Source organism: Trachypithecus francoisi, unplaced genomic scaffold (assembly GCF_009764315.1).
Source record: "Trachypithecus francoisi isolate TF-2019V2 unplaced genomic scaffold, Tfra_2.0 Lachesis_group11, whole genome shotgun sequence".
Taxonomy (NCBI): domain Eukaryota; kingdom Metazoa; phylum Chordata; class Mammalia; order Primates; family Cercopithecidae; genus Trachypithecus; species Trachypithecus francoisi.
In genome coordinates this window covers 53,052,770-53,070,978 of record NW_022681456.1, presented here as the reverse complement: position 1 = coordinate 53,070,978, position 18,209 = coordinate 53,052,770, and the positions used below count along the sequence as shown (strand labels likewise).

The following is an 18,209-nucleotide window of genomic DNA, read 5'->3' as shown; positions in this document are numbered from 1 at the left end:
ATTTTCAGCACCTACAATCCTACCTGTACATATTAGATGCTCTTAGATATTTATTGAATGTTGAATTAACATATCTTTAGAGATCAATGAGCCTTCTAAATATTTATTAATTTTCTTTTTTTAAAATGTGAATATTAACATACAATTTGCATTAATTATGTAATTTTCACATGTCATCAGTTAGATTCTCTTTATCTCTATCTTCTTAATAAAGGTCCTTGAAGATATACAAAGAAAGGCATGGTTGAGAAGAGTTCCGATACCACTTAATTGATTGCTCTTTCATATTTCTAACTGTAACATGCTTATATTACTTGCCTAATAATCTGTCTCTTGAAAACAGGACATGAGCTTTATTGTATCCTCAATCCCTAACACCAGGCTCAGAGCCTGACACATGGTATGCATTTGGCAAACCAATAGTTAGTATGAAAGCAAATAAATGACTCCAAGTAGGACCATGTGTTAATTCTAAATATACCTGAGATAAAATAAAAAATAGATGAATTATATACATTAAAAACTGTCAGTAATATTGTTTATTTAAAATTGTTTTATAATCAACATTTACTGGATATAAGATGTGTTTGTGTTTATTTAGACATTTAAATACACAAATATCTTCCCTTGGAACTGAATATTACAAACTCAAACCATACCTAGGGAAGTCCTTAGGATGACATGAGCATACAGTTTTCCTTTGTAACAGTGAAGTAGTTCTATTTGAAGCCAAAGTTTGTTTATATAAGCCACTTATGATTGAATTTGGAAGCAAAATTAGGAATTAATAAATTACAATTATTTTGCCCTCTACCCTTTTAAAATGGTGGTCCTGGAAGCATCACTCTACGGTTCTTCTCATTAAGTGTGGGAATAATTAATCTAAATGCTATAGTAATTTGACAGATCTCTACTAGCTGCTCCATAATAGAATTCTACTCTTCTGTTTACAACGTGTTTGGTAATTGTAACTGCTTTTAATTTTTCCCTTTAATTTTTAGTTCCCAGTGTTCCCACAAATATTGCTTTTTCTGATGTACAGTCAACTAGTGCAACATTGACATGGATAAGACCTGACACTATCCTTGGCTACTTTCAAAATTACAAAATTACCACTCAGCTTCGTGCTCAAAAATGCAGAGAATGGGAATCCGAAGAATGTGTTGAACATCAAAAAATTCAATACCTCTATGAAGCTAACTTAACTGAAGAAACAGTATATGGATTAAAGAAATTTAGATGGTATAGATTCCAAGTGGCTGCCAGTACCAATGCTGGCTATGGCAATGCTTCAAATTGGATTTCTACACAAACTCTGCCTGGCCGTGAGTATTGTCCTGACATATACATATTGATTGCTGTTATATTCTGTATCTGTCTATATATTATGCTTTATACTTAATATAATTGTGTGTAAAATCACCGAACATAGAAATAACTGAGGACACTATCATATATAACAACATATTTATTTTTAATTTAGTTGAAACCCAAAGAGAAATTCAATGTTAGTCATTATTAGGGCTTTTCTCAAACTCCCAAAGTTGTGCCAACGTCCTAGAATCTCATATTGCAACAGTGCATCGTGGGAAGCTTCTCTGATGCTCTACCATTAAGCCATCCTGATTATCATCTAATGCCCTTGACCCAGGCCCACATTTTTTTTTTTTTCATATTTGGAGACTCTGCTGCTTTTAAGCCCAACTTTATGTCCTTTTCAGTGACTTCAAACTTACACACAAACACGTGTGACCACAATAACCCTGATTGATCTGTCTGCAAGTAGTTTTTCAGCTTATATTTTTCAACCGCACAAAATTCTGAGGCAAAGAAATATCAAGCGTTCAACTCCCAGCTTGAGATAGGAAGAAGAAAAAAATACAGAGAAGAAACACAAACACTCGAAATTATTTTGCCATCTATACATCTTTCAGGACTTTAAATGCTTTTGCATACAAACCATCAATGTATAAGTAAAGATTGCTCTTGCAACATAGGTTTTATGTTTATAGTTAACTGCCCTGCTTGCTTGGAGAATATAATTAACCATAATTAAGTAAATAAATTTACATTCCTTATCCTGAACTCTGTCTACGTAGAATTGTGATGGTTTCTATGCAACGTAAATAAGTTGCAAATCAAGTCCTGCAAGCCAGAGCTCTGGGGAATGGCTGCATTCTCTGAAATGCCATTTCTGCCCCAGCCCTCCAGAGCAAATTTCAGATTTGCCAGGCCACCCATCCCATATAAACCCTTCAGATATAGACCTTATGTTATCATCTTCCTATCTTGACTGAGGCTCTTAAAAGATGATTCCTTTCAAATTCAAATCACATGTTCTTAAACATTTTTGATACTTATTAGCATAGTAATATACCTACACACACACAGACATAGATTTTCAGTGACAAATACCATGTTAGCACTTATAGATATAGATAGTGAAATAAACTTTGATCTAGAGGGCTTTATTTTCTAGGCCACCAATTGTGTCTCTTGTTATAATTTCCCAGAATATCTTGGATAATGTTTGTAATAGTAAATGTTCAATAAATGTCTGTTAATATAATTCAACATTTGAGGTAGAATCCTGACAACTCAGCCTTTGACACAATTGTCCAACCTTTTCTCTTTTTGGTACTTTGACACTTGGTTTCTGTAAGGTCTGCCCTTCTGTTTTTTCTCCTACCTTCCTGGTAGTTCCTTCTTAGTCCTCTTTGCTGAATTATTCTCAGCAAATAATTGTTTTTTAACTATAAGCATTGGAGAGATGAGAGAGCTATACTTGGCCCTTTTTTCTTCTTTATCAACACACAACCCCAAGGAGATTTTACCCTAACTGCTCTTATTCTGGTCTATAGCTTTAAAGTCTGCTTACATCTCAATTATTCTCAAATACTATATCCAGTCCTGAATGCTGCCTAGATCTCCAGATCAGTATATCTGCCTGATCAACTAATCACTGGGCTTGTGTGTTGAATATACTTCTCTAAATTATCATGATCAAATACCAAACCTTCTCATATCATTATTTATCTGTTTGCAGAAAATGAAAATCCAGGCACTGTTCTTTTCTTCCTCAATCTTGCCCATGATTCATTTCAATCACACCATCTAACCCAATTCCTCCATTTGCATTACTATTACATTAGTCCAACTCTTCATTACTGCTCCCACATCACTAGCCTAACTAGCCTCTTACACTGCCAGACTAGTCTTTTTCAACCTAAAGCAGATGATGTCACTTTCTTGCTTAAAACTATCCAATGAACTCCCATGGCTCTTAGAATAAATTTTACATTTCTTATCATGGTTAACAAGCCCTATATGTCCTGGCTCTTACCTTAAACTTTAACATTATTTATAGCCGTGTTCCCCCTTACCATTGTCTTCCACTCATACTAGACTTTTTTTTTTTTTTTTGCTTACACAAAATAAATTCTTAGAATTTGCACCTTTGCGTTCCCTGTTTCTTTTGACCAAAATGTTCTTCCACCTCCTTCTTCACATGAGCAGCTTCTTATAACATAGATCTCTACTTAAGTCATCTCTGCTCAGAATGAATTTCCCTGACCATTCAATCTAAAAATAGTTAAAATAGTCATGCAGTAATCTTATATAATATCATGTTATTTTAATGAATATTTATAACTACATGATCATTTTTATTTGTTTGTGTTTAGGGTCTGCCTTGATCATTACTATTGCTTTTTTTTGTGATAAGATCTCATTCTTTCACACAGGCTGGAGCGCAGGGCCATGATCACAGCTTACCTCAGCCTTGACCTCCTAGACTCAGGTCATCCTCCCACCTCAGCCTTCCAAGTAGCTGAGACTACAGGCACATGCCACTGTGACTGGCTAAATTTTTTAAATTTTTTTTTATATAGATGAGGTCTCACTATGTTGCCCAAGCTGGTCTTGAACTCTTGGGCTCAAGTGATCCTCCTGCCCTGGCCTCCCAAAGTGCTGAGATTACAAGCATGAGCCACCATCCCACCCATATGTTCTTATTGTCTAGAATCGTTCCTAGTACCAGGAAATACTCTATAAATATTCCCTGAATGAGAGAAATTTGATTGAATAAGTTCTAGTGGGTAGGACAAAAAAGATTGTTTTCCAGTGCAGGTGATGACAAGGATGATGATGCTATCACAAAGATAGCAAAAATAGGGAAAAAATTCAGTTTACTTTGGGGTTAGTCAGTAGGTATGGTTATTTTGAACCTGATGATTTTGTCAGGAAATAACTATTCTAATATAACTAGAAAACAGAAATAAGTAAATGCCCAGAGATTGGAACCAAACACATCAGTAGCCTAGATCTGACTTGTGGACAGCTGATTTGTAACCTTTGATTAAAATATGCCTGTGCCTTTGTGCCTGCTGCCACTAAGGGTTCCCATTCTGAGTATCTCACTGAGGAATACCTGCTTCTAATTACCACTCTGAGCCAGGAAGTGAACTTTTTAAATGCACAGTCCCTTGCAAGCACACTTGACACTATTATACAAGATGTTTAATTAGCATAAACCAACATATAACATGATCAGTTCAGAAGTCGGTAAATGAAACTGAAAAGTTGGATTTCTAAATAATCCTACATTCTCAAGTCTTTCCACTTGAATGTCGTTATTTCCACCCCATTTCCTCCACTTCTTACCCCTTTTTAAGTTCTATGGCCATATTTTATTTCCAGGGGACACACGAAAAATGGACTTTCTACCACTGTGATTAGGAGAGAAAGATGAAAAGATTTATATTTTTCAATTTTGTGATAACAAACATATGATTGTATTCTCAAAACTCACAGCTTTTCAACTAAGTAGTTACATGTGGGTGAGAATAATTGTTTAAGTTTTGACAGTGAGTTGGTTACTCTTCTTTTAGTTTCAAGAATGGAGGAAATGTTTGCTTCCAGTGGAATAGAAGACATTTTTCTAATGATAAATATTGTACATTTGAATTTCCGAATTTCATAAGTATACATCAAAATAAAAGTTCTATTTATTATATTAAGTCAGGAAGAGATAATCTGAGATTATATTTGATACAAAAGACAAAAAATACATAATGCATATTTTATTGCAACATTATATATGGTGAAATAACGTAAGAATAAAAGAAATTAGAACAGTTAAGCAACAGAAGTCTTGAAGAGCAATAATCCTTTTAATATTAAAAATAAGGCATTCGTAGATGTTGCTTCTACATAACAAAGATGAAAATATAATGGCCATTTTGCAAACTCAAAAAATAATTTGGATGAAGAAAATAAGTAAGTTTTGTATTATGTATAATTGACTCAAAAATGTGGCATGGGTCATGTGGTGGCTCATGCCTGTGATCCCAGCACTTTGGGAGGCGATGTGGGCAGATCGTTTGAGGTCAGGAATTTGAAACCAGCCTTTCCAACATGGTGAAACCCTGTCTCTTCTAAAAATACAAAAAAAAAAAAAAAAAATTAACTGGACATGGTGGTGCGCACCTATAATCCCAGCTACTTGGGAGGCTGAGGCTGGAGAATCGCTTGAACCCGGGAGGTGGAGCTTGCAACAAGCCAAGATTGCGCCACTGCACTGTAGCCTGGGTGACAAAGCCAGACTCCATCTCAAAAATAAAATAAAAATGCGGTATGTTGTTTAATGATATAAGATAAAATAATAACTCTTTCTTTGAATTAGAGAAAAGACTAAAACAACAATGTAAAATAGCACAAAATAACTATCTCAGAGAACAGCATTTTATCCTAATGACATAAAGTTGTACTCAAGCACTTACTAATATAACATCTTGTCAAAACCTGGATCTTCTCGATAAAGAGTTCTTGATTAATGGGTAGTTTGAAATCAAATTGTTTAAAATTTGAGTAACTCAAATAAAAGACCACCTAGTTTTAATAATAAATATTATAAAAGTTTCTACAATGGATTATATAATCAGAAAACATGTTATCATTAACTATCTGAGCCCATAACGAAGAGCATCAGAATGGAAGATCAGGGAGAAAAGTCAGAATGCAAGCTGAGATTTAAATTGGATTACCCTGTGAATCTGAATGTACACCCGTAAAACAGAATAAATAAGGGAAACGATGTTCAACCAACTCAAGCTAACCATTCTTTCTCTCACATGCTCTTACCTAGATCATTGAAGCCAAATTGCTTTTGTCCTCAACTAATCTGTATAATAGCCATAATTCTACTGCATGCTCAGAGTGTATAGATACAAATATAAGCATGAAAATTTTTTAAAATGGCAGAAATATTTAACTTGAAACATTACAGTCTTGAAAATTATTTTACTCATCTACTTTTCTGATTATCCTTAAAGTCAAAAGCAGTTTGAGTGGTGTGTGTATATATGTGGTGGTGATGTAAAGTCAAAAGCTGTTAAATGTCTCTGTGGTGCACAATAGATACTTAATGCTGAGGAAATGTACAACTTTAAAGGAGTGTGGGTGTGAAATTAGTACGGAATGAAATGGGACTCTCGTAATGTGCATCTCCTATAGACCACCAAGACTGGAAGACAGCAAGAAAGGAAAATTCCTGGGGTAACACTTAGGTTGTGAAAACCACAGGATACCATACTCATGAGGAATTTTAACTACCCAAACATCTGTTAGGTTAAAAAAAAATTCAACAAAACATGCCTCATCAAAGAAGTTTCTAAGGAATGCAACTTTATGATCTAAAAAGAAGAAAAACTAAATAGAGGACAAAGTACAATTTAACATTATTTAAAATTAGAAATAATGTGTTACTGTATATTTGGTTGTTTTCCTTAGTTTCTTCTAAACTGTTTAATGCACTTATGTGATAAATGTTATAGTAACAGAGATAGAAATTATCCTTTTTATAAAGAAGCAATTATATCATGTTAAGAAGTGATTTTAGCCATAAATAAATAGGAATCTGTAATTCAAGACAGTTAGAAGTTCATTTGGTGGCAGTGCAGTATTAAAATGGGCTCCATCTTGCTGCCGCTGGAGAAAATAAATATCATTTATTCTAGACATTATGGTTGCACTTCTGCAAAATTAGTTAGATGCTGTTGAAAGTCTTCTAAATTAGTTGTGCAGGACTCCCTAATGGGTAATTCAAGACAACTTCTCTGTCCTCTAGGCCTGAATAATGAAGTTATTGGTATAACCACTTAGGTTCCCATAGACATCTCAAATTCCATATTGCCACCTTCTCTTGCAAGTCTTTTCCTTTCTATGTGTTCCGTGTCTCAGTTTACCACACCATTATTCATCTAGTTCTTCAAACTAGTTATCTAGAAATCATTTTTAGTTCTTTTTACCTACTCTCATCCCCCACAAGGCAAAACCTGAGTCCTACTGTATTTACCTTCTAAATGTCTCTTGTATTTGTCTATTTTTCTTTTCAAATGTCTCTACATCCAGACTTTTACATTTGTCTCTTAGATGGTTACAAAAGTGATCTAAATAGTCTTTCTGCTCTCATTTTCTACCATTCATCTGAACTCAGCATTTCAATACATCTGCCTGACCGTGATGTTCCTCTGCTGAAAATCTTTGATCATTTTCTATTTGCCTGCATGTTAAAACTATGCCCATTAGTAAGCTCTACAAGGTCACTTATGATTTGGTTTATATTTCTCATACAAGCACTGTTCTTTCTCCTTTATGGTCCAGAATCTTTGCTGTTCTTTCTTATTGTCCTTTCTTTCCTCCTCTTCTGGTGACCAGCTATCTTTTCGCTATGTTTTTAAGTATCTCTTTTGAGAAGCCTTTCAGAAATCCTTATTTCCAGTCCCACCTCCCAAAACTTGTTTCTCAACAAGTGAGCATATTGCATCATAGTTATTTCTCTCTCTTTCTTTTGTGGGGCTTTGAGTTCCTTAAAAGCAGAAATAGCCAACTGATCATGTCTTATGTACCTTTCTGTCCCCTGTGCCTACTTTTAATCTAAGACTTTTTATGAATATGGAAGAAAGGCATTTGACTTTATTGTTAAAGTATTACAGTGTCAAAATTCTCCATATTTTAAAATAGTTCATACTGATTTTTTTCAGTTTTTTTGGTCTAAATCTTGTCTTTCAAATACTTGCATTGTTACTGCCAAAATCAAAATTCTCCTGGCCAGTTGCTTTTCATGTTTGATATATTCAGCTTCTTTTATTTCACAAAATCAGTCTATTTTATATTGTTGATCATTTTGTGACTTTTCTTTTCATTAATTAACATAAGAAATATAAATAATTGCATATATGAGATATTCCTATTGCATATAAGAAATATGAATTATTGCATATAGGAAAGAAATAATTATTGCATTAAAAATATTTCAAACAGTGAAGGAAAATAATAAATGCCTAATTCAGAATAGATTGGAAAAGCATTAAAAATATCTAAATGATTAACTGAGATAATGAGCTGGTAATAAATGTGTATAGTGAGACAGAATTATAATAGGTTGATGGTCCATGAAAGAACAAAGGGGAAGAACGATGTTTAAATTTGGAGTGCTAAGTGTGATTACAAAGAAGAGATATATGGGTGAAATCATAATTTAAAGGAAATGATAGAAAGCATATAATATTAAAGTAATAAAGCATTCAACTATATATCTGATGTCCAAAGACCTTATGCTAGGTTATGATGCAAATATTCTAGAATTAAAATAAAAATACTTGTTTTGAAATCCTATTTACATAAGCAAGTGGAAAGTTGTAGCAAAATCACTAAAAATCAAACAGAAAAGTGTAAGGATTATCACTGTTTTTTTTTAAAAAAATCATCAATATTTTAGAAAGTCTGCTCTTCATAAAGGAAAAAGGGGAGGAAATTTTCTCCCCATTTATAGCTTAGCTGTATTTTATCTTTTTAAACTTCAAATGAATTATCCTATTTTCTCTGGAATCTCAAACTAAATTTCATGTTGAATTGAATTAACTTTTATGCTTCTGAGAATCTTCTTTCTGTTCATTCAGCAAGAAGCGTAAAGTAGGTGTAATGCATTGTGAATTTTTGTCTTTAACCTTAGTTCTAAGTTCTAGCTCAGCATTAGGCCCTAGGTCAGCAAAATTTCAGCTCCCATTTCTTCTGCATTTACTAAGAAAGTAGAGAAAATTCTGATTTAACTATGAAAGTTCCAAATTATAGAAAAATCCTAGGATTACTATGTATGGTGCCTTGGTCACTTTTTGTTCATGCCTAGTAAATAAATTGAGAGCCCTAGGCTGCACAGTGAAGAATATTAGCAATGACTTACCTTATTGGGTGTTTGCTATGTGCTGGTACTATTCTAAGTACTTAAAACATTAATTCATTCATAAGTCTTTATTTCTAGCACAGAGTCTGCAATCTTAGATCTTGACTAGGACTTGAGCAAAGCCTCAGGCTTGTAGACAAGTACCAACAGATGGAGAGGTACTAGCTAATATCACATAGAGAAGCTATCCAACTGCCCAATCATCTCCCAAGACAAATTGAGTGAGAATTTTGACACACACCTCAAAATTATACTTTTGAGGTTTCTGATACCCTTGGTTTTTATTTTTCTTTAATGATATCCTAGATATTTTTTACCCCAATTATGCCTGCATACAAATCAATATGAGAAGAAAATAGCAACATTTATCCTGGCCCTAAGACTCCATTATGGCGATGGCCTTACCTGAATTATTCCAGGTTGTTCCAATGCAGAGCTTCATGGTAGCATGAAAGCGGTGATATTTTATGCTCTAATGGAACATACTGACCTGTTATTATTCTAGAAACTTTGGGATGGGAGGAAGTGAGTAGAGAGAACCCTCTTCATAGTTTATCCAGAATTAAAATAGAATGAAAGGTAGGAGGAGACCAGTCTGTGGAGAATTTGATGGCTTGATATATGTTTCCATGTTGATTACCAGCTCCCAAACTTCCTTTATATCTGCTTCCCTAGTCTTCACAGAAGGAATAATTAAATCCCCCTTTTCCACCCTTATTTCTAAGAGTTGTAATCATTGGTCATCTAACCTGAAGAGCAGTGTCACTATTTCTTCAAATGGCATGTTGACGTTATAGAGCAGTGGTTCTTAAACTTGAACTACAATCATTACAACCACCTGGAGAACTGAGCCCCACACTCATGGTTTCTGATTCAGTAAGTCTGGGGTAGTGCCTCAGAAACTGCTTTTCTATGGCTTCCCCAGTGATGTTGATGCTGCTCGCCTGGAGACACATTTTGAGGACCACTGTTGTAAAAAGTTGTTTTATAAACATGATACTATTCTCAGAAAATATGTATTATCTGATTGTAAAGTAGTAGTAGTTATTAGAGTATTTTCATTCTTACCTGGCATGGCCAGTATTGAAACTGAGAGGTTTTCTTTGTATTTTGTATTTTTTTCCAACTTAAGCCAGTCTGAAATTAGTCAGAAAATAACTCATTTAAGCATCAAATAAGATGATCATACAGTGAGGTCTAATACTATGAACATCCATGAATCATTCTTAGTACTCATGAATCTAATCTGACAAATTCTTAGGCTTGCTGTATTTGTAACACCATTGTACTATACCCTCTGCAGCACCACCTTGCTGTTAGGAAATCTAATTAGAAAACACAATTAACATCTTATAAAATGACAGGAAATATTTCCTACACCAACAGTGGTGTTGCATTTTGGTCAGCAAAATCACTGAGCTCTAGGAAAACATCCAAACTACAAAAGCATAGCCAGTTATCAAAGTGTTTTAACCAGTGGACAGGAATATGTCCTGAGATACTCTTGCTGTGTGGAAATATAATGAATCCAATTGCAGAGCTACTTCAGGGCAGTTGATGCCCTGAATTGCTTAAGACACAGGAATCCACCAGCCTGTTGGATTTCTTCTAATCCTGAGAGACATCTAACACTCAGTGTTAATTTGTCCAGATGTGCTGAGTCAAAGTCGACTTGTAGTCCTTGAAGTTGTTAATATTTGTGTAGCTGAGAAACAACAGAGCCCTTCATTTAGTGATGACAGTCACTAGAAATCTGGTGGCCTAGTGTACTAAATCCTGAAACTAAAACACTGTGGATGGTAGGCCCTTTTAGTAAACTTTTTATACTGAACTTAAATTCAAATAGTTGTGCAGACAATTTAAATTGCAGCTATATAGAGCTGAAGTTTCCTGTTTTGTGAGTTGCTGTCAAACCATTTATTCATTTATGTTTATTCTTTTAGAAAAGTCATCATAACGAAGTACATTAAAAACCACAGAGTATTTTCTAGAATATTTTCCACTATTAAGTTAGACTTACAGGGATCTGCAGATTGCAAAGTTACAAATAAGTCTTTGAATGTGCTTATTCTAAAATTATAGCATTAGGCACAATAAAACTTGTAGGTTCTTAATCAAAGTGGCATGGATGGGGGCATTCAAACTTTCATATGGACTGGGCAAAATGATGGTCTATCCAGACTCACCTTTCAGCTAACACACTTAGCATCAAGACACAGATGGATGGGAAAGATGACCCTGACCCACGTAAGACCCACATTCCTGTGCAAGGATAGAAGCATGATAATCAGGAAATGATGGTTGTTAGTTACAGAAAATGCATTATGGTGAAAACCAGGGGGAAAGTGCTTATGAGAGGAAGTGATTGGATTATGGGGAATGAGAGAATAAGGATAGATCATTCCTACTGAGTAAATTGCTGTGATTTATAACAGAAAGGGTATAGTGATATCTTGGCCCATTACTGACTAGATTCATTTCACAAACAATCCTAAATCAGAATGTGACAGTATATGGGGAGACAAACAAAATCTCCCAAAGATGCTTATAAGTTACTAAGCTTTTAAACTGGCATATTTTCAACTCCTCATACCTTTGCCACCATAAGCTCCCTTTATTTTTGTAGTTGACATTCATAAATGTAATTTTGTAGCCACCCTTATGTGACACTAGTAGTAGTTTACTATATGCTATGATAACAGAGAAAATGCTGGATATATTTTATTATATGTTTTGAGAATTTTGTTAAATTTCATGAGAAAAATACCTAAAATAATTTGTATATGTATATAAGTATATTATAATATTGTACAATACTAAAATAATTAGATGCTGTTTTATAATAGATGGGCATAAATATTTCTCTTAAATTATCTATGAATTAATCAAACAATTATCTTTCATTGCTCCAGACAGGTGAAACATATCTTGTTATATATTATATATTTATATATATATTCAGTTATATAAGTTTACTTTTATTTTTTAGTTTGGATTTAGGAGCTCTAATCCTTCAAGAATACAAGTTGGCAAAATACATGTTGAAAGAAATTTTTGACAAAGGATTCAACACAGGAAACTTGTGTAACAAGACAGGCACTGTTATCAAGAACTTTATTGAAAATGCAAACATTGTTTAGAGTGATTGTTTCTTTTTAAAAAGGAAGAAAGAAGGGAAAACGATTTTGGGAAATGTTCAAGAAATGACTTTAAAGCACAGCTCAGCAAGGGGCTAAATACCTTGCTTTTTTATAATCATTGATCAGTGCAAGAAACTTAAAATATTTAGTAGTATAGGTGATTATATGTGTTGTCATGAATGATCTTTGAATGTCACTTTTCTCTTAGCTCTGCTTGGAGTTACACACTCCCTGATGAGGGCTTTGATTGCTAGTATTAAAGGAATGATCGCAGCATTGACGTTTTATTGTGAAAGAAGAGAAGTTGAAAGTAAAGCGTTATATTGCTTTCTGAGCTGGCATACAGACATACTCACAAGCCAAAGTTTCCTTGGGAAATGGTTTTGTACTTTGTCCTCAGTTGAGACCCGAAGAAGCCATTATAGAGCAGAGATACAAAATTTTTTCCAGATACAAGCTACCGCAGAAAAATCTCACAACTTTCTTAGCCGCAGAAAATTCTCCATAAATTTTTCATGATGTCTGGGCAACAATAATGTGCCACTCTACTTGCTTGCTAGAATGAGTTAGGTTGAAAAGTATAGTTCCAACAGCATCGAGTAGTATATGTTACAGAGGTACATGAATCAAATAGATTTTGGAGATGACCTTTCCTTTTTGATGTAATTGATTTTAGCCCATGTTTCTGGTATGAGTTAGATACCAAGGATCACAATCTATCACAGCCCCTTCTACTTCATGGTGTTTGTCTTTTTGTTCACAATAGCCATACTTACAAAGGAAGACATTAACGCTGGTCTTAGTGGCCTTACATTATCTGGCCCCTGTTTCCTCTCAGATTCTCATTCCAACTCACTGGGCTTCAGCTTCGCTGTGGTCCTTGTTATTCTTCGGACATAACAGGCGAAATCCTGCCTCAGTGTCTTCGCGCGGGCCATTCTCCTCCTGGACACTCTTTCTCCAAACAGTATTCCCTCACCTCCTTCAAATATTTGTTTAAATGTTATCTGCTTAGTGAGGCATGTGCTGACCACTGTATTTAAAATGGTAACACCCTTAAGCATCCTCATTCCCATGACCTGGTCTCATTTTTCACCATGGTACGTAAGACTTCCTAACATGGTATATAATTTTCTTGTGTATTATATATTCATTTATTTATATTTTTCTAATATATATTATTTGTCTCTTAATTGCATTAAAATAGAAGTTCCATGGTCTTTGTCTCTTTGGTTCTCTTCTCTATTCCCAGCACTTCCAAAGTGCCTGGCATATCATAGGTGTTCAGTAAACTGTTACTAAATGAAAAAGGTTAAACAGTAGAAGCTTTATGGATGGATCAAAAGCTACCTTGATCACCTATATGGGATTTTTGTCCTCCTAGTGCCTAGCACATATTAATTGCTTAATAAATATTTATTCATTCAATGAATGCATAAGTTTATTCTCAAAGCCAGCTGAACATTTGGTTATAATAAAGACAAGGGGACTCTAAAATATTTTCCTGTTTTATACCACTTGAAATGTGTGGCCGGTCAGAAAATCGTTTCTCTCCACACTGGTTCTTACAGAGCTGGAAGTCAAATTTTGCAAAAAACATTAATAATAAAGGAGCCTTAATACATTTATTCATAGCTCATATCCCATCCCCTTTTATAGAGTCAGAGGCAGAAGAGAGGCCATTGAAACCCACAAAGCATCTTATATTTATATTTTTCAAAGCAATTAATTATGCTGATGGCGGGAGACCTCTTATAGCTCTCATCTGTTACGTATAATTACCTAAATGAATTAGGCTACAATTTGAGGCGGTTTTCCTAGGATAATAAACTAGCAGTAAAAAGAATGAAAATGTCTGTTTATGCAGGGTACGTGTATGATTCCTTGATATCTTAGTTGTTGGAGAAACTGTGTACCCAATTCTGTCTTCATCATTAGCACCTCTTAGCTCATCAGATCCCTGAATCCTGGAGCATCCTTTCTTCACCCTCTTCCCTGGATGTTTTCTTGGCAATATAAAACTGGATCTTTGAGTAAGGGGTGTCAATGTTCAGATTATTGCACAGTTTTCAGAAGTACAAATAGGAAGAGTATCTTTGTCACTCCAAAGGTATTTGTTCACTGAAACTTCCTAAAATGTATTTTCTAGATTCCTGTATGGTTACATTCAAGTACTATTATTAAAATATGTCAATGCTATTATTAAAATATTTTTGGATTGAGTTGTGCACCTAAATTTCATAGACGTAATGTTATATGCCTAAGAAATATATGCACATATACCCTAGAACTTAAAGTATAAAAAAATAAATAAATAAATAAATAAATAATTAAAAAAGAAATATATTCTAAATATCAATTACTTATTCATAGTTTAAAGACTGTCACCACTATTAATCTCTTAGTCTGTTTTGTGTTGCTATAACAAAGTATCAGAGACTTGGTAATTTGTAAGAACAGACATTTGTTTTCTCATAGTTCTGGAAGCTGGGAGGTCCAAGATGAAGGCGCAGACAGATTTGCTTATCTGGTGAGCAGGGGAGGAATGCATGAACTCACACGTTGGAAAGCAGAAGGGCAAGCTATCCAAATGCTTCATGAAGCCTCTCTTACAAGGACCTTAATCCCATTCACCATGGGAGGCATTCTCATGATGTACTCACCTCATATAGGCCCCACCTCTTCCTACCATCCCATTGGCCGTTGCATTTCAACATCTAAATTTTGGAGGGGACACATTCAAATGATAGTAACATCTTATACCTCTCTGGTATTGAAATAAACCTTTTGACTCTCTTCAGAACACGTGATTCACTTGAACCAGATATACTACTCATATTTATACCATCCCAACTTTTATCTGCCATTTAAAAACAAGGACAAAAACTTTCTCCATTCTGATCCTATTTGCCTCATTCCAAGCTCATCTTTCCATTTGCCAGGTAGGCATCTCAGACTTCTGGAGGTTCTCAAACTCAACAAATCCAAATCCAAATTTATCATCTCCTACCATAGTCTTACCCCACCAACATCAGTGTATGTTCCTGAATGAGATGGTGTGAACTGTCAAAATTCACCAATATTAATGCATGAATTAGCTTCTACTACTTTCTCTATCTCAATTTGCACCCACATCAAATTATTCCCCGAGTTCTTTTTATTAATCTTCCTATAGTGACTCTAGGTTTCATCTCCTCCTATCTATCCCTTCTGTCTCTATTCTTATTTGGGATCTCATGTCTTACTTGGCTTTTTGGAAACAGCTTATCTACACTCAGTGTGCCTAAGATAACTTTTTCATAGCTACCTGAGTTGTCTTCCTAAATCAATGGAAAAATAATTCCTTTCTCAAAAACCTCAGTGGAATCCCACTATTTAAAGAATAAACTCCAAATTCTTTTACATAACAATCAAGTACTCTCTAGCTTAATTCCTAAATTACTGCTTGGGCTTGTTCATTTTTATTCCTTCATAAATACTGGTCTCTCTGTAATAGTTCTGTTTCTTGGATTTAGGGATTCTGAATCATTTTTTTGTACCATGAATCCTTTTGGAAATCTGGTGAAGTTTATTGACTCCTTCCTAGAGTAATATTTTTTTTTTTTACTTGTAAATAATAACATTACCAAGATAAGCAATTCTACATCAATACAACTCTATCTGTCTGTGGATCCTGTTGTTTATGTCTTTGTGACTTTTCTATGATCCTTCCCTTATCATAGAAGTGCCCCTAACCCTGCTGTATCCTTCGCATCTATCAAGGCCTAGTGCAATTCCCACCTTCACAGTGCATCTTTACCTTGCAACCCTGCCCCATCTGTATCATCGCTTTGCTCTCTCATTATAGATTATATGTTATTTATTTCTATTTATCCCTTATCTTTATCTTTTATGATATCTTGATAATTGGCAACAATGTGGCAAATACTGAACTAGTCACCTTTACATACTTTGTTTTCATAATTCCTTTTAAAGCACTATAAAATAGTCATATGATGGGGAAACTGAGGTCCAAACATTTTGGTGTTTGACCAAGATGATACAACTTGTATTCTTGCTAGATTATGAATTATTTGAGGAAAGGAATATTTTATCTTCCTGATTATATCTTCTAAGGATCTATGGGATAGTACTTTCTCAATAATGTTTGCCCATATGTATTTAAAAATTGAAAATACTGGGAAATACTTATCTCCCAATATTTAATACCATTAGAACTGACTAGGGGCCCCAGAAGAACAGATGTGTGTGCAGCAGTGTTCTTAGGTTAATGTCTGTGTGAAATTAACTGTGGCTAAATCTTTCCCTGCATACTATTATCTCTCCTAATTCCTAGTGGCTTCACAGATTGAAATTGTACACATAAGGATTTTAAACAGAAACATTTTTAAGATGTTGTCTCTTGTTTTGCATTACTGAAAAAATAACAAAGTAGGACAAATTAAGAAAGTAGAATAAATTAAAGAATTTAATTGGAATCATGAGGAATTCAAGAAATATTTGAAGATTGCATTTCTAATAATAGATCAGAACAATTGACTAACGCTTTCATATTCTCCACCCTCAGTGAAAACAATAAAATCAACTCAATGTACATTTGTAAAACAACATATGTATACTTTCATTATACCAGTTTTAATTTTCAACTGTGCTTCTCTATCTCTCTGTAGTCAAATACTACATTTCTGCAAGGGTTTTCTTAAAACAGCATTGCTAGGTTAACTGTTTCAAAAGAAAAATATTTATTTGTTTTAAAAGGTTTACTTTAGCAATAGTAATGTTTTCCTTTCAAAGTATTATTTCAAGTTTTAAAATAATGTACTTATGATTTTAATTAATTAAGTTTTCATGTGGAAGTTGTTCACGTAGAGTAACTAATTTTAAATAATTGTATCTTTTTATTTGGTAATGCCTTTAGCACTCTGTGAAGTATAAATTAATGTAAAATTAATTCATTATGACTATCCATTTTTCATGGTCTTTTCTATTATTATACTGTAGCAAGTGCTAATTCTAATGTAGCGAGATAATTGATTTTCTATTGTCATAGCTCCGGATGGTCCTCCTGAAAATGTTCATGTAGTAGCAACATCACCTTTTAGCATCAGCATAAGCTGGAGTGAACCTGCTGTCATTACTGGACCAACATATTATCTGATTGATGTCAAATCGGTAAGGCATGTCTTAACCTTCTGTAAAAGTCAGTATAAAATACTTAATAATGCAAGATTTGGAACCAGACTATTTGAATTTGAATTTTGGCTCTGTTAGACACTAGGAAAATTACTTTACTTGTTTGTGTTTCAATGTCTATATCTGTAAAGATTAATAATAGTAAACAGGGTATGAGGACTGAATCAGTTAACAAGCATAAAGAACTTGGAACATTACCTGACACATGATAAATGCTCAATAAATATAAAATATTAGTAACAATATTATTATATTTATTATCAGCATATAGAATATATATATAGTATGTGTATATACACACATACAAGTGGTTGAATTGGTAGTAATACAAAGATCTGGTTTACATACAGTAGAAAGTGATTCATAATACAAAATGAGAAGAGAGAAGGCATTAGGAGAAATATCTTCCAGATAAAATAACATCAGAACGAAGTCTTGAAAAATAAGTGAAGCAGAGCATAAAAGGTAAATGGGAATAGGGGTATAAAAAAGTAAGCCTCATTCAAGAAAAATCAAGTCTTTTGGCAATCCCAGGTCATAGCATTTTAAAAAAAGTTCTAAGAGATGAGGCTAGATCTGGAGGCCAACTATATAACAAGTTACAGAGTTAGGGTTTTATGTTAAGGGCAGTGGGG

The 18,209-nt window shown here is 34.1% G+C and overlaps 1 protein-coding gene across 1 annotated transcript in view; it reads left to right on the top strand.

The window, feature by feature from the left end:
* Nucleotides 1-18,209, top strand: part of PTPRQ (protein tyrosine phosphatase receptor type Q) — a 218,733-nt gene that overhangs the window by 125,975 nt on the left and 74,549 nt on the right. Inside the window, exons 26-27 of the mRNA XM_033221161.1 lie at nucleotides 1,002-1,325; nucleotides 17,432-17,553. Coding sequence (XP_033077052.1) covers nucleotides 1,002-1,325; nucleotides 17,432-17,553 — 446 coding nt within the window. The remainder of the gene's footprint in view (nucleotides 1-1,001; nucleotides 1,326-17,431; nucleotides 17,554-18,209) is intronic.